Source organism: Quercus suber, unplaced genomic scaffold (genome assembly GCF_002906115.3).
Source record: "Quercus suber isolate HL8 unplaced genomic scaffold, Cork oak 2.0 scaffold_301, whole genome shotgun sequence".
Lineage (NCBI taxonomy): Eukaryota > Viridiplantae > Streptophyta > Magnoliopsida > Fagales > Fagaceae > Quercus > Quercus suber.
The window spans coordinates 50,558-72,650 of NW_027069757.1; the positions used below are offsets into that span (position 1 = coordinate 50,558).

The 22,093-nt window shown below is 35.0% G+C and overlaps 1 protein-coding gene and 1 long non-coding RNA gene across 5 annotated transcripts; both read right to left on the minus strand.

Annotated features, from left to right (window-relative positions):
- Positions 1-938: 938 nt before the first annotated feature.
- LOC112012748 (uncharacterized) lies at positions 939-3,498 on the minus strand. Its single transcript, XM_065782400.1, has 3 exons — positions 1,653-3,498; positions 1,380-1,537; positions 939-1,166 (listed from the first exon to the last, which is right to left on the minus strand). The coding sequence occupies exons 1-3, from the start codon at positions 3,496-3,498 to the stop codon at positions 939-941; spliced, it is 2,232 nt and encodes a 743-aa protein (XP_065638472.1).
- Positions 3,499-12,848: 9,350 nt separating this feature from the next.
- Positions 12,849-19,137, minus strand: LOC136071311 (uncharacterized). 4 transcript variants are annotated; one of them, XR_010632580.1, is made up of 3 exons: positions 18,653-19,137; positions 17,818-18,085; positions 12,849-15,625 (listed from the first exon to the last, which is right to left on the minus strand). It is a non-coding gene; the product is annotated as an uncharacterized LOC136071311 (long non-coding RNA). The 4 variants fall into 4 exon arrangements; XR_010632579.1 differs by having other exon boundaries at positions 17,818-17,877; positions 18,653-19,128; XR_010632581.1 differs by lacking the exon at positions 17,818-18,085.
- Positions 19,138-22,093: the final 2,956 nt, after the last annotated feature.

Sequence of the window (22,093 nt, forward strand, 5' to 3'; positions counted from 1 at the left end):
TTTCCAACCGGTCGGTAACGCTATAAGGCAAGAAGACCACCGTATAAATCGAATAGACGTCTCTCGGCCAAATTTCTTAGCTCCTTTCGATCTTGCCCCAGTACCACATCCAAATCCGCAGGGTGTGCTGCAACTCATCCAGCTAATTCAACAAGTTCCTTTGGAAAGGCTGCAGAAAGGGAAAGAGTTGCTTCTTCGACCTCTTCATTTAAGGAGCAAATTGATAAGTTCAAGTTTGAAGAAGAGGCAGCAGAGAGGTTCAAGTGATTCCAGTTTCAGATACCGAGGAACAAATTGACAGGCAATCCCTCCTGTCCTGATAACTGCCCTTCCAAACGATTCTTCGAAAGAAGAGGAGGAAATGGCAAGCCTAAGGGACCTAATGAAGGCTAGGAACAAAGGGCCTGAGGTCAAAGGAACTGGTTCATCTCAACCAGCCGTTAAGCTTCCTCCACCACCTCCTTAGGTCCCTTCAGATCTCGGCCTACAGCCATTACCAGATCTGAAGAAGAAAAGGACCATGATAAATACCAAAGTTATTAATACCGTTTCGGAGCCCGTTTCGGTTTCTCCAGTGGAATGGAATATTTCGGTACAGGCCGATTTCGGCGTACCGTTTCAGGGTGTTTCGGGGTTCCTAAAAAACAATTTATATATATTCTTGTAGAACATAAAATTGTCAATTCTAATAAATAAATAACTAAATATCAAATAATACAAATCATTTAGTCTTAACTCTTAAGTCTTAAACATCATATAACATCAATTTAACATCACACAATAAAAAGATTAACAAGACAATAACTAAATATCAAATAATACAAATCATTTAGTCTTAACTCTTAAGTTTTAAACATCAATTTAACATTACACAATAAGAAGATTAACAAGATAATAACTAAATATCAAATAATACAAGATTTACTTCTCATCATCATTCATGAGAGAAGGATCAAATTCATCATCAAAAGAACTCCCACAAGAACTACCAGCACCCATTGCAAGATTTTTAAGCCATGCTCATTGTTGTTGTCGTCATCATCATCGTTATCAACATCAATAGTTTCAAGTTCAGCATCCTCTTCCACATTTACCATGCCTGCTGGTTCATTAAGACAATCCCAATTTATGTCATCTGGATTAAGAAGTGCAGGTTCTTCAGCCACCTAATCTCCCATCAAGTCAATGTTATCCAAGCTTATAGGATCCAATGCGTACTTATTCCTTTGAATGTTCCTATCAATGAGAATATTAAACATTAGTAACATTTTATAAATTATAATTATTTGAAACTACATTTCATTTACATATGAGTAACGATGATAAATTTACCTTTCTCGAAGCCTTAAATTATAATGGACAAAGACCAAATCATTTACTCGTTTATGTTCTAATCTATTTCTCTTCCTTGAGTGAACATATTCAAATGTGCTCCAATTTCTTTCACAACCAGTTGCACTACAACATTGACTTGGCACATGAATGGCAAATGATTGTAAATCTGGAGCTCCAAGTCCAAATTGCTCCCACCATGAAACTACCATAACAAATAAGAATGTAAAATAAGCATTGCCCATGTAATCTTACAATAACAACTATAAAGGATAAATAGACATATTGAAAGGAAATACTATTAAATTATTAATGTTTACCTGGATTTAGTCTCTCTCGTTGGCGGATTGCTAGTGATGTGCCAAAGTCACCAATTGACTTTTTGTACTCATCAAGTTGTGAACTTATTTTGTCTTGAATGTCAGGATCGGGAATCAACCTCATTAGAGTGCTTAGCAACCCTCTTTGAACTTCATTTTGCCTTTTAAATGAAGGCCTAAAGTAAATTGCAGGGTTAAGAAAGCAACCTGCTGCATGCAAAGGACTATGAAGTTGTTTGTCCCATCTAGCATCAATAACTCTAATATAATTTCCATACAAAGAAACTTTGTTCTTCAACCTTCTTTTTATTTCCTCTTTTGCTTTGTCCATTGCTTCATACAAGTACCCCATAGCAGGTTTCTCATCCCCATCAACAAGACGAAGCACTCTAACTAAAGGCTCACTAACATTCACTATGTTCTTGCATTGAGACCAAAATGAATTATCTTCCAAAACAATTTTACTTATCTCCTTCCCAACGGCGGTCTTAGCATGGGAGCATGAAAGCCATTTATCACAAGTGAACATTTGTCTAAGCTCTTTTTTGAACCTTAGTATGCTTTGTAGACTTAAGAAGTTAGTGGCAAACCTTGTAATTGCAGGACGACATAACTCCCTTCCATTTGTAAAATCTTGCCTCATCATGTCTAAAACAACTCCATGGTTGTAAATGAACTTTGTTATCTTTTTTGCCTTCTTAATTGCTTCATCAACAAGAGGGAACCACCTAGGATTAGCAATATTCTCCAACATCAAGTCTATGCAATGAGCTGCACAAGGAGACCAAAATAAAGTACCATACTTCTGCTGTAATTTTTTTCCAGCTTTTTTATAGGCAGAAGCATTATCTGTAATCAATTGCACAATATATTCCACACCAATTTCTTGAACAACAGAATCAAATATGTTAAACAACGTTTCAGCATCTTTTGTAAGGCCTGAAGTGTCAATAGATTTCAAGAACATGGCACCCCTTGGACAATACACCAAAAAATTCATTATTGGTTGTTGTTTTTGATTTGTCCACCCATCAGACATTACTGAACAGCCATATACTTTCCAATCATTTTTTATATCTAACAAAAAATCATTAACTTCATGCACAGCATTTTTCAAAAGAGGTCCCCTCAACTCATAAAAAGAAGGCCCCTTAAATCCCGGCCCAATAGCAGCAATGGAATCTACCATAGGTTGATAATAGGGTGACTGAGATGCATAAAATGGTACATTAGAATGATACCACCATCTTGCCACACTCATTTTTGCATTATCAATCATTGCTTTTGTAGCCAAAGCACTTCTTATAGAGGGTTGAGCACCGGGGGTTGTTCTAGGAGCAAAATAACTCTTAATTTTCTTCTTTGCTCTTATTTGACCTATATCAGTGTCAACATCCTTTCCCCTAGATTTTCTTTTACCTAATGTTTGAGGCGGAGTCTTTTGAGTCTTTTCAACAACCCTAACCTCATCCTCATCCTCCTCCTCCTCATCATCATCAACATCAAATGGATCACCATATGGGTTCCCAATTTCTGATTGAATCCTCTTTTTAGTTTGTTTAGATTTTTTCAAGTCTTCAATCATTTGTTTCATTTGAAACCTAATATCAGATGAAACAACTTTACATGGTTCAACTTGACCCCTAATCCCAGCAAGATGATACTTAAGTCTAGTAATACCACCCCCTTTAATCAACTTATTACAATGCAAACAGATAGTATTATTTTTCGCATTAGGCACTGCACGGGCATGAGCCCATGCGGGATCCTCTGATCTTGCAGGGGTAGAGGCCACAGAAGCAGAAGAAGTACCAGTTGAACTATGATGAAAATGATGATCAACCATAGTTTACTGTTCAATGAAAATGAAATGAAATTCAATCAAATGCAGTAGCTAAAATTTAATTTAATTTGCATGAAGTGGATGAACAAACAAATCACATATCTTAAATTCTTAACTCTTACGTCTTAATCTTAACCACAAAACTTAGAAATCATAAGAAAAAAACCCAAAAATTTTCGGATTGTCATAGTTTACTGTTCAATGAAATGTTGTGTTTTACATCATGTAAAACACAACATTTCATTGAACAGTAAACTATGACAATCCGAAAATTTCTGGGTTTCTTACACAACATTTCATTGTCATAAATCCACTCAAAAGAGTCAAAACCAAAAACACTAAGTTCTTAACCACAAAACAAATCATAAGAAAAAAAAAATTATGACAATCCGAGAGAAATGAAGTAATGAACCAACAAAAGACTAAAGCTTAAGTTCTTACTAGTTACTTCTTAACAATTAACACTTAATCACACATATCTTCAGCTCCTAACACTTAATCTTAAGATTCTTAACAAATCACAAGAAAAAAAATCTTAAAAAATCCGAGAGAGTGAGAGTAGAGAAATACCTGTTTTGGCCGAAGTAGAGAAAGAGTGAAAGAGTCAAGAGAAGAAGCTAGGGCCTAGGAGCAGAAAGCATAGCACGAGAGAGTGATAGATCGAAGCTTAGGAGCAGAGAGCACACTGCACAGTGAGCAGTGAGCACGACGGCAGTGAGTGAGAGAGAGATTGAGAGTGAAAGAAAAGAAATCAAAGAATAACAAATGAAGACCCGAAGAGTAGAGGACCATAAGATTAGGTTTTTTTAGTTCTGTCCAAAACGGCGTCGTTTTGGCAGTCTCTGGACTTTTTTTTTTTTTAATTTATATAACAGGCAAAATCATGTACCGGCCGAAATTCCCATTTCGGCCGGAATTTGCCGGAATGACCCGAAACGGCCCGAAATTTGAGCCGAGGTGGAACATAGGTAATTCCAGTACCGGATTGCATACCGGAACGAAAAATTCCGTCCGTTCCGACCGGAACGGAACGGAATCAATAACAATGCTTCAAACACCTCCCAGTTCTAAATAATTACACATACTGACGTACATGTCAAATCATTGACAAAACTGTTTGGGTTTAATTGGGGTGAAAGGTTAAACTGGAATTGTGCCATTTGGGTGAAAATGGGCTGTGCAGTTTGGATTTGCTTCATTTCCTTTTTGTGTGAACTATGAATGGTGAATATTTGGTTCAGAAAATGCTTAAATAGAATTATAAAGGGAGATGTAACTTGTAAGGGTATATATATTATAAAAGTACGTTAATTAAAAGGACAAATTTTCAAGAATGCCCTTAGAGTATCGGTTAATACTTTCTCCGTCCCTTTTTTTTGTCTTCTATTCCATTTTGAGATGTCCCAAAATATTGTTCTATTTTTAAAAATAAAAGTCATTAATTTACTAATATTCCTATTATACCCCTATTAATTTACTAATTCAATTTTTTAATAAATTTTTTTAAGGGTAATTTTGAAAACTTATACATTTTTAAAAGGTACATAAGACAATAAATGATATTCCCTTAAAAATTTTGGCTTTTAAATAGGACAAAAAAAATGAGACGGATGGAGTAATTTATTTAAAGAATTTTTTTATGGAAAAAAAAAAGCAATTAATGTTTTGACATTTTTTTTTTCCTTATAAAAATAGTGTTAAAATTTTCATAAAATATATTATTAGCCAATACCCTAAGGACATTTGTTAACATGATCTATCAAAAAAAAAGTTACAAATTTTTTTTAAAAAGAATATTAAAGTACAAAAATAATTTTAAAACGAAGAAACCTTACAAAAGCAATGTAATTGTGTTTTGTCGTAGATGAGGATGAGAAATATCCACCACCTGCCAACTCAATTAAAAAATAATACTGTAATAACTGGTAAAGTCTCACCGCCAAGTTTCTAACTGATGTTTGCACACTTTGCAGTTCCTTGATAGGAGAATGATGCTTGTGATTCCTTATTAAAAAAAAGGAAGATGCTTGCGATTCCTTTCCTTTTAAACTGATTGCAGTTTCCTTTTATGCCTCATTCTCAATAGTGACGGGAAACAAATAATAATGAACATTTTAGATATTTCTAGGAATTGGAAATCGTAGCCTTTTTATAAGCTTTAACAAAATCTCCCTCTAGAATCTCCTCCTGGAGTAGGCTCAGATTCTATTGTGAATCACAAATATCACAAATGATCTGGATTGGCAATTGGTTTTTACAAGTGCAGCATCCTTTACTGTTCCTTACTCAAAAAAAGAAAAAAAGAAAAAAGAAAAAAAAGAATGAAAATGTTTAGATCATAGAAAATGAACATATGTTGGCAAGAGCATGTAGCTCAATTAACAATTTGACACCTCCTAGTATTTGCCAAGGAGACATCTGGTTTCAAATCCATCCTCCAATTATTGAATTATAATACTTTTTTTTTTTATATAGATATAATAAAATTTTAATCTATAACGTTCATTTTATGATAATTGCTCACGGGATTCAAACATCAAATCTTTTATTCGACGTAAAGAGAAATAAATATTGCTAAGTGTGCCTCTTGTACTCTTTTAAAAAGGATCCATTTCCATTTCCATTTCCATTACTCATGAAGTTTTGGAGGAAGGAGATGGGGATTGGGGAGTGATCATGTTCCAATTGTGGGGCTCTCTAGTTTCTTTCAACAAAATTTTCTTTTCACGATCTACGAATCAAAATAAAAGTCATATTAAATATAAGTTTATGAGGATTCTTTTTTTTAAGGTGGAACCTCACCAAGACCCTTATCTCCAGCCATTCACCATTCAGTGAAACCTTTATGGGTTGATTTATAAGGATTCATCTTACATCTACCTAACAATTCAAATAATTTTTTGACTTACAAGATCTTGAGACTTTATCATTTCACCATTAGGTGGCACCTTTACTTGCGGATTTATAAAAATTTGTCTTACATCTACCTAACAATTCAAATAATTTTTTTTACTTATATAATCATGAGACTTTATCCCATATAAAAATTAATGTTTAATTCTTTATTCCATTATTTATTTATTTAATTTTAAGATGCTTCATTATTTCTCATCTTATAAATCAGTCGTACCGTAGATTAGTCCCAAACAAACAGCCAAATAAACATGCACCACAATTTTGTTAATGTTAATAATTTATTGACACAACAAAGCCACAATAATATAATTTCCATTAATTTACAAATTTTCGACTAACTAGACCACTCAAGTCAAGACCACCGATTTCCTTCTCAAAAAAAAAAAAAAAAAAAAAAAAAAAATGTCAAGACCACCGATTTCAATTTTGTTCTTTTCCACTAGCCCCCAGATTCCCCACTACCCATTAGTTTAGTCCTTTTTGGTTTAAGGTTTAAACTTTTAAGTTTAAATGTTAGAAGTCATGCGTTCACACGAGTCTTGAGACTTATCAGTTTATAGCTTTGTCCTTTCCTTTGTCACAATTACAAATTCAGCAAAAAGAAGAAGAAAATACACTAGAGAAGTGAGAGCTATCAGACAGCCCTGGACAGAACTATCAGATAGTTATCAACCAATTCTACTCTACTCCTCTTTACTTTCTCTTTTTTCTCCCTCAATCCAAATGTGTCCTGAGTTAGGACTCTTCATTGAGCAAGTAAGAGACAAAAAAGGAATTTGAGTAAGGAATTTCTTCACTAGCAAGGCCTTTTAAAAAAATAATAATAATAATTTCTTGTGTGGATATTGCGGATTTAAATATATATATATATATATATATATATATATTATATTGAGATGTTGCTTGTAGGGTCAAAATTTGTAGCCCAAGCCTAAAAGATATGGGATGTGAGCCCAATAAGCCCAATACAATAAATTTGTAGAGAGTGGGTGAAAGAGCTGGGCTGTTTGTGAATTCAACGACAGTTAATCAAAGTTCTACCAAATAAACAAGTACAAAAACACACTTGAGACTTGAATAAACTGATGTCCGAGGAGATAAATTATAGTTTGAAAGGCTAATACCACTCTTAAAGCTACAGTAAATTTTCCTTCTTCTTCTCTTGTTCTTTTTTTCGATCCCCCTTCATGAGAGGTTTCTTACATTTATATAGTTTTCTTCTAAATTTGTAGGGTCAAAATTTGTAGCCCAAGTTCAAAAGATGTGGGATGTGAGCCTAATAAGCCTAATACAATGAATTTGTAGAGAGTGAGTGAAAGAGCTAGACTGTTTGTGAACTCAACGACAGTTAATCAAAGTTTTACCAAATGAATAAGTACAAAAACACACTTGAAACTTGAATAAACTGATGTCCAAGGAGATAAATTATAGTTTGAAAGGCTAATACCACTCTTAAAGCTACAGTAAATCTTCATTCTTCTTCTCTTGTTCTTTTTTCCGATCCCCATTCATGAGAGGTCTCTTACATTTATATAGTTTTCTTCTAAATCATCTTCATTGTACATTTGTTTTTCATCTAAGCATTCACTTGAGTACATGTCCCATAAGGTATCTTCTTTGGTTCTCCATGAGTGGTGGCAGTTGAGATTGCACTGTTCAGGGGTCTTCTCCACATAAATGTGGCCAAAAAGTTGTTGTAGCGTATTAAATGCGGTGGTAGTAGTTTTTCTTTAGATATTTCTCTATTTTTATCATCTTTATACGTGCATGAAGTTCATCCTTATCGTTGGAATTTCCTAGAAGTTCACCCAAACTGCCCAGGTATTTGCTTGACCGATATTCTTTAAATCCGAAGAGAATGCACTCCTCAAACTATATTCTTTTATCCTTTCCTCACGTGATTCCCCACTATGAGGCATTTTCCAATTCTTTACTCCTCCTCGGATATACTCATATCTTCAAATAGGGCTCAAAGCCCAATATACGCGTTTGGGCTTTTACCCCCACATTGCTGATTTGCGTATTTGTTAAAGATGGTTTTGTTATTTGAATTTGGAGGAGTTTTGGGTCATTTTTGTTTTTGTATTAAGTTTTTTTTGGGCTTTCTGAATTAGTTCTGATATTTGAGGAGGTATAAATAAATTTTAAGAGGATTAAAAATTCTTAGCAATATACAATTTTGTTTTTTGTTTTTCTTAATAAGAGCAATATACAAAAATTTTAATGAAAATATATTTAATAATTAATTAATGTATATCTCATTGTCACATTGTATCTTAATTTTTTAAGAATTGTTGTATTGTCATATCTGGTATGGAACTTAGGTTTTTTTTTTTTTTTTCCTTTCCAAAAATATTAATTATGAAATTTGGAGGTATGCAAAATAAAAGCCTAGAAATCTAAAAGAAGAAAAAATTTCAGACGGTGCCCATAGGAATTTAAAAGAACATGAACCCACTCAAGTTAAACAAACTACATCAAATTAAAACCTTTCAGCCAAAAAAAAAAAAAAAAAATCAGCCAACCCGTGCCACTAATTTAAAATATATTACAACTGGTAGACTTTTAGATATTTACCTCTGTAATTAGTCAACCCAAAAATATGTAATAATTTTTATATACTATCAAACAGTATAATTTAGCCCAAAATTTTAAAATAAATAGTGTAATGTTATCTATATATATTTGGTAGGAAAGATTATATAGAGCTTAAGATTATCAAATAGATGTTTAAGTGATTGCTTAAAAAATTATTAGAAAATTTAGTTCAGAATCAAACATAAATAATTTTAATATTAAGAAAGAAGGTAAGATATAATTTTATTAAGTTAAAGTTCATTTATGAAATAAAGTATTTCGTTTGAGTTATGGATTTTTGTTTCTACTTAAGAATTTTGTTATATTTAGTTTGGCCTCTCTTGGAAAAATTTTCTAGATCCGCCTCTTATCGCTACCTGCTACTCTCTCCTTCTCCCACAACCCAAAACTCAAATCATCTCTCTTCTTATATCTCTCAAATGATATCATCTCCTTCTCCCAAAATCTCGGATCTGGTCATCTCCTTCAAACTCTTGGATTCGATATTGATCTTCAAAATTGGGATTAACATGTAATTTTTGGGTGAAAACCAAGTGAGCTTTGTTCTTCATCATTGTTTTTATTGCTCTTTTTATTTGTTTGGGTTGGTTGAAAAATTCTGATTATAAATAAAACCTTATGAAGAGCATGAGTCTTTGTAGGGGCCTTTTTTGTATATTGTGCTTTGGGCTGAGCTGCCTCCTGCGATAGTGGGCCCGAATATTTTTGAGTAAAGGAGTTGAGGCCGACCCAACTGCAACTCAACTTGGACTAGTTTGTGCACAAACTATGCCTTGTCTGCCAGGAGTGTGCTTATGGCAGGCAGAGCTGTTTCAGATAAGTTACTGCAGGCAGATATAATAACAATAACAAAACAAAGTACTCTGACTATTTAATGGAAAATGACCAAGTAATCCCTATTTATGAGACATAATCACAGTGATAACAATGACTTTTACAAAGAAAGTAAGGGAGTGAATGATAAAATGAGTTAATCATGAATGAACATAAAAATCAAGTTAAGTTTGGTCTGCAGAAGCAAAACCAAAGAGGGAAGAACGCCTCCTCTCAATGCAAATAAGCTCCTAGGAAAGATCCTGCCGTGGGGATTAATGGTTTTGAGGAAACCGGACCTGAATGGTTAATGCCCAAAAAGAATCCTTCTAATGTTTTGGAAGAGAGCAGGATTTTGAGGGGGAGAAAGGGAAATCGGCCTACTGGTGCATGCCCACCGTATTATCTTTCTTTGTTTTCTGTTTTCTCTCTTATCTTTTTTCTTTCCTTTGTTTTTACTTTCTTTCTTTTCTCACTCCGTGATCTTCCCTGTTTTTCAATGTTTTTCCCTATTCTGATCGATCCCTTTTTTTGGGCACGGCAAAGGTCTTCTTATAGTGCCTACCGTGACCAGATTTTACTATTTTTCCCCTTAACCACCTTTGTCTGGTATGGATGTACTTGCCGATCACCACTGGTTCGTCTGTGTGCCACTCTCCACTCCCAGACAAAGGAAGGCTATCTCATTTATTAGTCTGCTGTGGCACCCTTTCCTACCACGATGTGGATCCTCTCTCTTTCTATCTCTCAGGGCATGCACCTGACGGTTTCCCCCTCAACCTTGCTTCTTTTGGGTGGCCTGTCATCCCAGCAGGACGTACCTCCCAAAAGAGCTTGGGCAGGAGCCGCAGAATAAGTCTTTTCCCCTCTCCCCACTACCAAACCATACCCACTCACCTCTGACCCATAACCCCACCACATCCCATATTGACTAGGTACAGGTTGGTGGTGTCTGGGCCTTGTGCGTACTTCCTTTTTACATATGTCCAAAATCTGTCTGCTGCTTATGCGTTTACCGTGGTCTAGAGGCTTGCTTGCATAGTCTGCCGCCCTTCTTTGACCTTTTTATGTGGGCTGTTTTATAATTCCCTATTCCCCTTAGGGGCTGGCCTTTATTTAATACCGGGTTTTATATTTCTTTCAACCCGTTCCTTGATTGCCATCATGTCCTACCATACTACTCTGTCATTCCTGCTGTAATGACTTGATCTTACTAGGCCTCTTTTAGACCTGTCATTTACTCTTTTCCCAATGGCTCTGCTTGGCCATGGGCTTTCTTACTTATGGGCTCCTGTGTCCCTTTTGTTTTTCCTTGGGCATCCTTGGCCCATTTACTTGTCTTGGGCTTTCTCGACCCTTTTCCTAACTTTCTGTTCCCATGGGTTTTTACTAATTTCATTGGGCTTCCCCAACCCAATTACTTCATATTCATCATTGGGGTTTGTGGACCTGCCAATAATCTCCAACTCTCTTTGCTTACATTGTTTTGAGTCTGCTGCCGCTCATTCTTACTTTTTCACATCATACACTGCCCATGGTTTGCTATTCTCTTTTTCCAAGCTTTTTGAGCCCATTTGCTTCCTTAAGGCCCATTTATTTATTTTATGGACTTAAGATCCATTATTCCTGCCACATGGGCTTAATGATTTTATTCTATGCTTGCCACTTTTATTTGATGTCTGCGTTGCTGGGTTGGGCTTCCTTCCTTTTATTCGGGTTTTACAAAAAATGATCCTCAACAGTCTTAAAAACACAATTTTCTCCCCCTAAAAAATATAGGAAAAAATAAAACAAGTTTTGGGAAAAACAGTTTTTAGAAATATTTAGGTGGAAAAAAAAAATACAAACCAAACTTTTAAAAAATAAGTAAGGATACACATGAATACAAATATTCTCTCTTTCAATATATGTAAACATGACACTATGTAACCCATAAATGCATGCAAACATTTTTAGGCACAATCAATTTAGACTATATAATATAAATCTCAATAATATAAAATTTTAGCAAGCAATGTGTTTTCATGTGACAAGGTGTCTTGTAAACTCAAATCAACCTCAACAATAGAGAAAGCCTTATGAACACAAACACAATCAAAATTCACCTTTTCTCTCTATGCACATATTTCATAAAAGAGATTTTATTTTCATTTGCACATTTATTATTCACCATATCTTTCAAAAAAATTCAAATTTTCAACAGTTCACACATCAAGAAAAATAACATTTACTAAAATGTACAGAATTCAAAAATCAATTAATCATGTTGTGTATGATTAATCAATTTAATAAATGTACAAAACTCAAAAATTCAAATATTTAGCAAAGTGTATGCATGTTGTGTATGAAACCAATCAGTGAGCAAGTGTTAAAAATAGTGAAAATTTAATGAAAAAGAACATATTCTTAAAAAAGAACCTGTTCATTTTATTTAATGAAAATTTAACTATTACCATAAATGTCTAATTTATTTTGACTATTCCTAAAAATTAGTTATAGAAAGTACCCAATATAAAAATTAGCCCATTCTATTTAGAGTAATGCTAGAGATACAACTTATTTTACAATATTTTTTACAAACTGCTGATATAATGAGTGTTTATAGGTAAATAAAAAAATAATATTGATGGTAGGCTTAGAAGAAAATCAATAAGAAGCTGGCCAAATCAGCAATATGTAAAAATATTGTAAAACAGTTTGTAGTTATAGCATCAAAATGACATCTCACCGCAGCACTTGCCAATTCTGGATAGATTCTCTTCAACACCAGCATTGCACATCCTCACCACATTTATCGTGATGTTCGGGTATTTCTGATAAAATAACGATCGAAATCCAAATGGACTAGGAGCCTTTAAAACCCCCATTTGAGAGGCAATTGTCTGTTTAAGCTATTGATTAGCGTCTAGGTGCTGCAATGTCTATTGCTTGAAGTTGACCCAATATGTTCTACAGAGATTTGATCTGCCACTAAAGATTTCACTATATGATCCACCATTCCATGTTCTGTTTCTTGTCCTATCAGATTGAGAATGAAAACTGATTTTCTCATTAGAATAGTTTCAGATATTCACACCTCTGTTATACTCCATATACTATTAACAGAGCCTATGAGTTAGCTGAGCTGCAGATCCTAACCAACCATTTAAAACAGAATTTGAGCGACCAATTACTCTTTGACACCTGCTCACCTATATCACGTATCTTGCATACCTATTACTAATTAACAAAACTGATACAATACAGAAACTACAAGTCGTTTGTATTGTACATGAATGAAATAATAAAGCTACTGTCGTTTATGCTTCTTCTGTCTTTCCTCTTCTTGCTAATTGAGTTTCTCTTCAGTCTCTGAATGTTGAACTTTAAAGTCTTTATCTTCTTTAGCATTCTAACATGTACCAAGTTGATACATTGCTCACCTGCCATTTTGAGCCTTAAGATTATGTTATTCACCCTTTGTTTTGTCCACCAACATATGATGAAAATGTTGAAAAATATAGCTAGATAAACAAGTTTTGATTCAACAAAGTAAACCCAAAAGAGAGAGTTAGAAAGATCTCATAAACTTTAGAATCACACAAATAGCATTGTTAGGAACTCGGTGCCAAGGCAAATAAATGCCCACAATAAATACTCAACAGCTACTGACCACAATAAAAGCCCAATGGCTAGGCATTAAATTTGGGCTAGAAGGCATTAAACATATAACTTGATCCATCTCTAACCTATGTGAGACACAAAGCCAAATGCTAAGTGTTTGAAACACAACCCATTCCAACAGAAAATACTTTGATATTTCTTTCTCCCTTCAAACACCAGTCTGATGTGCTTTTTGAGTCCACATAATTAGCTCCCTTTCTAGTAGCTTGGACATTTCCAAATAAAATGATGCAGAATTATTTATTTTTGCAGACTTTTCTTTTCAATTTTAAATGAATAAGATATTTATCCAATACAGGAAACACCAAAGTAAAAGAATTACATCAGGAAAGATACCCCTAGGAGGAGCCACCTCTTCTAATCTTTGCATGCTCTGTAGCACAGCAGCAGTGAGATTGTGTGTACCTAAAATTTCCTTTGTTGGCCACTGTTACTGTTCTTCCTTCCCAAAATTTCTCAAAAATGTGTTTAACGAAGTGATTATAGTTAAGGGAGGACATTATTCAGTTTTGAAATAGATTGACCTTACAACTACACCATAGTTGTAAGGGGGAAAGTGCAATTAACTCTAGTAGTTGTTCAAATGTGAGAATGGTTGTTTCCTAGACCACAAAATTACAAGCCAAGTTCTCCCGTCTCTATAATCTTTCTATCAATACTGACTTCCCATATATGGCTTAATGTATCATCTTGTTTGTCTTGTGGGGATTTAACTAGAACACAATCAAACTCACTTTCAAAATAATCAACTTGCATATTTTGTTTGGAAAGCAAACAAATATGTCGTACATCTGTGCAAGTGTGCAACAATGGCACCACTGAGAAGATGACTTAAAATAATAATGAACATTTTAGACATTTCTAGGAATTAAAAATCATAGCCTTTTTATAATCTTTAACAAATCTCCTGCTAGAATCTCCTCGCACCAGATGGCAATTGGTTCCTTTCTTACAAACAATAAAGTAGCAACAAAAAAAGAAAAAAAAAACTGGAAAATGTTTATGTTATACAAAGCAAATGTTTGTCCTTAGGCATTTTAATTAGTTGGATTTCAAGAACCAAAAGAGTTTCTTCATAGAGTCACACATCTATCAATATCTTCAAAGAGACTGCAAAAATCAAATGTTATACTGATATCTTATGATATGAAGACCATAGTATAATTGTGCAGTAACTACATATGTTTTAGGAACCCATAACCACTAAATGCCTAGGATCAATGTCCAACCATAATGTTCTTTGGAGATGAGTGTTAGCAGTTTCTAGAGGTACCCAAAAAATACCTTGAATTTTAAATCCTTACTCAAGATTTTTCTTTTTCCTTTTACCTTTTTTTGGTCTTTTCCCACTGGTTGTAAGCAACCAAGGACTATAGGACAAGACAAAAGGAATTAAGAAGGAAGAATCGAAACTTAGGTATTCATCCAGAGAAAGAAATACAATTTACAGAATACGAAGTCAAATTTTGGCACTAATTTTTATTGGAGCAAAACTGAGAAAGAACTACAATTGGAGTATAAAATTAAGACATACCTCTTTGAGAAACCCTCTTATGGAGTTTGAGAATCAACCAAATCGTCAAAGCTTATAAACAAACAGAAACTCATTGCCATGAACATCTAGACGTCTCTAGACTCATCATTTCATTATAATCCAGTTCAAGTATTGGAAGTTCAAAGTGAAAAATAGCTTCAAATGATAAACAAAAGCTCTAATTTAATAATTCTATAGTAAGGTTTCTTGATTATCTCCTTTTTCATGCCCAAAAAAAGTGAATTATGTCATCATTATGCATTATAAGAGCATCGACTCGCTAGATTATTTGAAGATTGAAATAAATTGCAAAATGCATGTGAGGTTAAAATTTACACTTGTGCTGCTGTACAAGTGACATAGCAGCGAGATTGAAAAAAGGGCTACAGATGTATATTCTTTCTTGATGCAAAGAGACTGATTATTTACAGAGAACTGCCATACCTCTTTTATCTTGTTCACAGTTCTGGTCATGAGATCAGATGCAGCTCATTTTTGAAGATCATATACGGAAGTAAATGAACAGCGAGCCTAAAAAGCTGTGACTTCTGGCAATTATCAAGCAAGTTCACACCTTACATGAATTTCTGTCATTAATACTTCATCCTGCAATGAAAACAGAACGTCTAACATGAATCAGCACCATATACCTCAAATATGGTAATATCTGCAGAGTGGTATGCAAACCTTGTTCTACTTTGGTGATTTCAAAATCTCTTCTAATAGGGGCGTCTCCAGGATTTTTGTTCAGGGATTCAATAAGAATCTTGCAGCCTATGGGATTTTCTTATTACAAATTTGTCTATAGTACTAGCAAAAGAATAAAAAATAAACTATAAGTTCATTTGACATTTTTTTTTTTAATACAATAAACATATTAATTATTGTTGTTAAGTGATTTTTTTGCAATTCTTTAATTTATAAGTTTACAATTCTTTAAATGTTTTCTATTTTTATTATCTTTTAGTGTTAAAGTATTCACCAAGTCACATAGCCAACAACCATTCATAAGTCACATTCAGCAAAATTAAAAAACCACTCACAAGTCACAAATTCAGCAAACTTAAAAAACCACTCAACTTTATATCAAATCAATACAACCACTTACTGACTTACAGCAACACTGCAATAGTAAAGAAAATCAAAACACTATAACCCATTAACCCCCCACAAGCCCACACACACACGGTCAGACTCAAAGAGACTCAAAACTCATAACAAAAATTAGAACACCATAACCCCGGCAAAATTTGCCAAATAGTAGATTTTTAGAAAATTTTTTGCAAAAACGCATGCGGATGAAACATTTTAGTAAGTTAGACTATTTTTTTTATAAAAAAAAAAAAGTGGAAATCGAGTTTCCTAGACTCAAGTTCCAAATTATACACAAGGAACTCAGAGTTTAAGAAACTCGAGTTCTGTTCAAATGGAACTTGAGTTTCCTAGACTCGAGTTCCACTTTTTTTTTTTTTTTTTGGTCCATATCAGACTTCACACAAGACGAAATTGAGTTTGAATGGGTTGGAACTCGAGTTTGTTAAACTCGATTTTCAAAAACAGTCAAACTTACTAAAATGTTTAATCCGCATGCCATGCACCAAAAATTTTTCTAAAAATCTACTATTTGGCAAATTTTGACCTATAACCCCACAGCCCCCACACCACACACGGTCCAAGATTCAAAAATCAACCAAAAAAAAAAAAATCAAAAGATAATTCTACACACACACGGTGATTCACTCACACAGATTCAGTGAAAGAGTATATCAAAACACTGTAAACACACTCTCACAGTGAAAGAAAGAGAGAAAGTGAGAGCTGAAAAATCAGATCAAGTGGCGGCAGAAGGCAGACCAAGCAACAGCGGCAGCGGCAGATTAGGGATAGTCCAGCAGCGGCAAATCGTGGGGCTATGCCTATGGAGCGGCAGATTTTGTGTGTGAAGCAGAGGCAACCTTTTTTCTTTGGGTTTGGAGAGTAAAGAAGGATAGTGAGAGATTTTGGGAGTTAGGCAGCTGCAAAATTCTTAGGTTTTATTTGGCCCTTTTTTTTTTTTCAATTTATGATTTTTCAAAATTTGATTTATGGGCTTTTTATTTCTGAGATTAAAGACCAAAAGTTTCTGCTGGACCTTTTTTTTTTTTTTTTTTTTTTTTTTTCAGAGTTTAAGTTGGGCTTTAAAAAAAAAAAAGGGTCAGGTTCATGGTGAGGGGGTGCAAATTTGTATTGCAGGGGCTCAAAACAAATTTTTTTAAAGAAATATTATATATATATATATAAAATTCGGGTCAGGGGTTCATTTGAACCCCTGACTATAATGTACCGCCACCCCTGTCTTCTAAAGGTGGTCAACCTAGACAAAAACAGATAAGTTTGCATAAAAAATTTATAAGTTGATAATTTGATTGAGCAGAGCAGAATCATATTAGTCATTAACATGGTTAGTTTTCAAAGCAAGTCTCATGAGCTTCCTGTGAAATATGTTGCAGGCTAGAAGTTTGACTTTGAATACACACAAAGAGAAGTTAAAAAGTGCAAAGAGAATTTTTCATGGTACAACTAAATCTAAATGATAGGTTTTTCTGTTAATGGACAATTTAAAGGTTATCAAAGAACTAATTGCTTATCAGAACATTTTATAGTCACTGATTTGGATGTGCGGATCATAAGGCTGGTGCCACTTATGAAGAAAAAATTCAGCTATAACATCACTTTTTGGTCATTGAAGCATAAAAGGCATGACTGCTGAGAACTATGAAGGAGGTATAACACAAATTTTTTATGCAATCTGAATTTACCTGTGATTTGAAGACATATCTAGCTCAAACACCATATATGGCATCAGTTATTGTTGCAATCTGTTAAATGCAGATTGATATAGTTAGTAAAAATAATGACAAAAGGACAAGGGAGCATTATCCAAAACCCTGTGTGTCTGCAAGACAGTAGCACATCGATTGAACTGTGGGTGAAATCAGAAAGAACAAAGAAACTTGCAGGATCATATTTGGTAATGGCATAAACCCATCTTCCAAGATCAACTTGTTCATATAGCCTTCTAAATGCCTGAAAAAGTTGTCATTTGTGTTCGTTTTCTTAGTTAAAATGAATCTCAGATAAAAAAAAACAGAGTTACAGTATTTCTTTAGATAGTGAATTTTTTTATTTAATATCCCAAAGAGACTGCAAAGCAATTTTTTTTTCCCCATACATAATGAAGGAGTATAAATCCCACTAATAGAGTACTTCGTTGTGAGGTATGATTACTATCTTAAGTCCTAACGTTTGTTACTTTTGCATCACCATATAATAAGCACCATAGTATAGAATCTATAAATTAAACAATATATAGTATTGGCTCAAAAACTATGAAGCAATTTATAAGTTCTAACAAGCAGTTAAAAATTGTCAAACAAGCGCAACAAATTTATAATGTTCTAACAAGAAAAATTCAAAAACCAAAATTCGCATGAACATCAACTTGTATCTGCATACAAGAGTACCCGTGGGGAACAACAAATTGCATGAATTTTTATAAATTATAATCTCCTGAAAAGAGAGACTCAAAATTCTCACCAAATAAACAAATACAGGTGAAAAAACTTTGCACTGGTTATCAAGCCGCAGACTTACCATTGACAACGCCAACGCCATCCGCCTCGACGATGGCGAGCTCCTCAAGCTTGATGGTGCATCTGAAGATTCTTCAATTGATCCTCGTACAGTTCAAGCTTGTTTTTGGCCTAAATTTGCTATTTGGGTTTGGTTTGGATGAACGGTTAAGCTGGTGTTGTGAGCTTTTTGGGTGAAAAGTGAAAAGTGAACAGTGAAGATTGGTCTTTGGTCGTGCTATTTGGATTTGTTATGATGAATGGTGAAGACTGAAGATGGTCGTTTGCTGTTTTGGGTGAAAGGTAGAAAGTGGGGAGGGGGAGGGGGAGGTGGTGTTGGCAAATTCAAGAGTTGCGCAGATCCTATATCAGCTGGTGATAGAGGTGACTTTGAAGGTCCAAACCAGCAAATATTTCGTAACAAAATTTTAAATCCAATAAAATGACCAAATTGTACCTAAACATTCTTTGATGCAAAATCTATTCGTATATTAAGCAAAAAATAGCTTTCAACCGTTTTTTATTTTTTTTTGGGGGTTGGGGGAGAAAATATTAGAAAATTGTATTGAAATAATCAAATTTAGAAAACATCGTCTGTCAAAGATGGTAGACTGGTAGTAAAATAAGAGGACAATTATTCTACTAAAAGTGACAACGGTTGAGTTTGCCACGTCACAAATTGACACCGGTCTAATAACCACACCATGACCAACTGTGTATAACCCAAGACAACTGGCTGTTCGTTGACATTGTTGTTGAAAGGGCTATAAGGAAAAGGACCACAAAACTCTCTTCATAACTTCTTGTCACATTTGTGATGTAATTAAGCGTAAGAAGTGGAAAAAAAATTGTGGGTTCATATGAAAGTAACAGGCAGTTAATCACAACCTGCCATCTAAAATAGTTATTGATGAAGCTAAAATGTGATCTCATCAGTATGCTCCTCGTCGATGTGACGGACGAACCATGATACATGTTGAAAAGATAGAGATGAAAAGAAGAGATCACAACGTGGTGCCAGCTATGTACACTCAATGCCTAAGTTAAATATTTCTTTGAGTTGATAGGATAATTGCAATATCTTATGTTTTTATAAGAAAACTACTGGTTGGCTAGCTTTATTAGCTTGCTTTCTGGTTAGTCATTTATGCCCGTTAATGCTCTTCTAGGGTGTTTTCACCTGAATGAATTACACAATATGGCAATGAAGATTCTCTTTAATGTGTAAGCATGTGTGGCTCATCAAAGCTTTTGTAACTTTCGGCCATTTACTTGTTTTAGCTGGCCTGATGGAGTTAATTTCTGGCTTTAATGTCATAGGCTGTCTGTTCATACATGGCCTTTCATTACTTGTTGTGGAGTTATCTCACTTAGATGGCTTTCGATCGTCCTTGTAAATGGAGACCGTTTTACCGCTATTCTTTAGTTGCCCCCTCATTCCTTTGTCGTCAAGCTTTTGGACGAGCATAGGAATGTGATCAGTTGTGACGGTTCGTATCTTTTTGTTTTCCGATACTTCCCTTCAATCATAAATGTGAAGAGACTACTTCTCCAAGCAAAAGACACATGTTCTTCTCTATTCGTGGCATGTACGAAATCACCTAGATTTTGGTGGGCTTTAATTTCGACTTCTCCTTTTTTAGAAAAAACCGATTCCTCTCCCTCTACCTTATTTTCTCTACAGTTGAAGCTTTTGTAGGATTTTCAAATTTCAAACTTCTTTTCTGGTAAGGTCCTTCTCCATGTTTGCTTAATGGTTGATTTCGATTTCTTTAGATAGGAGTGCCCCTTGATTTCTTTTTTCTTCGCCTGACTAGGAGTTTCTTTGGAATACTCTTCTGGTAGGCACCCCCAAGTTAGTTTGTTTGCGTCTCGTTTTACTCCACTTAAACCTATCCTGTTCTCCCTTTATCCCCTGATTCGCCATTCTTTGATTAAGCATCATTTAGGGATGGCCACTGTAGAGTATAGGGAAGACGATGTTAGGTCGAGTGAGTTAGAGATGGGATTATCGTCAAATGCTGAGTCTTTGAGCAAAGTGGTTGATACCACTGCGTCAAAGTTGCCTTCATCCTCTTCTTCACCCCCTTTGCATGCCCTTTTTGAGACTTGTTCCTTAAAGGAGAGTCATTTAACTGGGTTTAGGAAAAGATTTCAATTTCCTAAAGGCAATTGCATTAGTCTACCTCAGTCTAGTGAGAAGGCTTACAGTTTTGCTCATAAGGAAGTGTGCTTTTATGAAGCAAATTTCCTGTGTGGTTTGCGTTTTTCCGTCCATCCGTTCATTATGAAACTTCTTTATAATTTCCAAATTGCCCCCAGTTAACTTGTCCCTAATGCCTAGAGGACAATTATAAGTTGTATGTCGATCTGGGTATCTACCTGTGAGGGAGACATGATAACACTGAATGAGTTTTTGCATTTATATCTCTTGAAGCCTTCCACCCATCATGGGTATTTCGAGCTCTTGCCCTGGGATAGAAAGTCTAGGGTTGTTTTTGGGTTCCATCATCCTTTTTGTGATTAGAAATCACGATATTTTTTCATTTCTAGAATTGGTTGGGAAACCGTGTCTGGCGACTTTTAGGGGGAAGTCCCAAGATTACTACAGAAATGGGAAGTCCCTGCGCTTGGTGTGTACTTTCATTGTCTTCCTTAGTTTTTCTTTTATATCACTGTTGCTTGCCTAACAATGTTTATCTCTTAATCTTTGTTGTTCTTGATCAACCTAAGTTGGAAGACCAGCACCGTGATTGAGTTCGTGCAGCTCTTGCTTTTGCTCGCAAGATTGAGGACTTTGATGACCTAGTTGATCCCCGTCATTTATTTGACTACTATCTAGGACTCGAACCTTCAAAGTACATACTGGAGAAAATTCACTGAGAAGAGAAAAGGAAGTTTGTCCTTTTAACTCTTAAAATAAGTTCGTCTCTGCAAATCTCTTTGCCACTTCATATAGTTACTCGTTCTCTTCCTTTGGTTAGTAGAAATGGCCACCAAGTATAACAAGGAGAAATATGCTCGCATCAAGGGAATGAAGAATGAACCCCTGTCTAACCTTGCGTGGATTCGAAGAAACAGAAGCTGGGTGACGTGAAGGGTGAAACTGTCGTTCTCCCATCCATTCAGATTGCTCCGTCTTCTCCAACTCCGTCCTTGGAAGTCACAGCTTTTACTCCCCCCATCACTTGTTCAAAAGGAAAAGGCAAAGTTAGGAGGAGCGTTTGGGATGACCTTGCTATTGCTCTTGGTCGTGCTCATAATGTGGTTATGGACAATGAACTCAAAGGCTTGTCGTCCATTCCTTCTCACGAGTTGGTCTGCCACCACATTCATAAATTGGTGTAGGTATGACCCTTTTCCTTTGATGGTATCCTTTTGTACTTATATGCATACACATATGCGCATGCACAATTCTAACTTCCTTTTATTCCTCCCAGGTCCTTGGGGAGTCCTTGCGCAT

What these genes read in the sequence shown, in the direction of transcription:
- LOC112012748 (XM_065782400.1), bottom strand. Translation starts at nt 3,498, where the DNA reads ATGGTTGATCATCATTTTCATCATAGTTCAACTGGTACTTCTTCTGCT. An exon ending in ACGAGAGAGACTAAATCCAG is followed by an intron (nt 1,538 to 1,652) that starts GTAAACATTAAT and finishes TTGTTATGGTAG; the next exon opens with TTTCATGGTGGGAGCAATTT. An exon ending in ATAGATTAGAACATAAACGA is followed by an intron (nt 1,167 to 1,379) that starts GTAAATGATTTG and finishes ATGGGAGATTAG; the next exon opens with GTGGCTGAAGAACCTGCACT.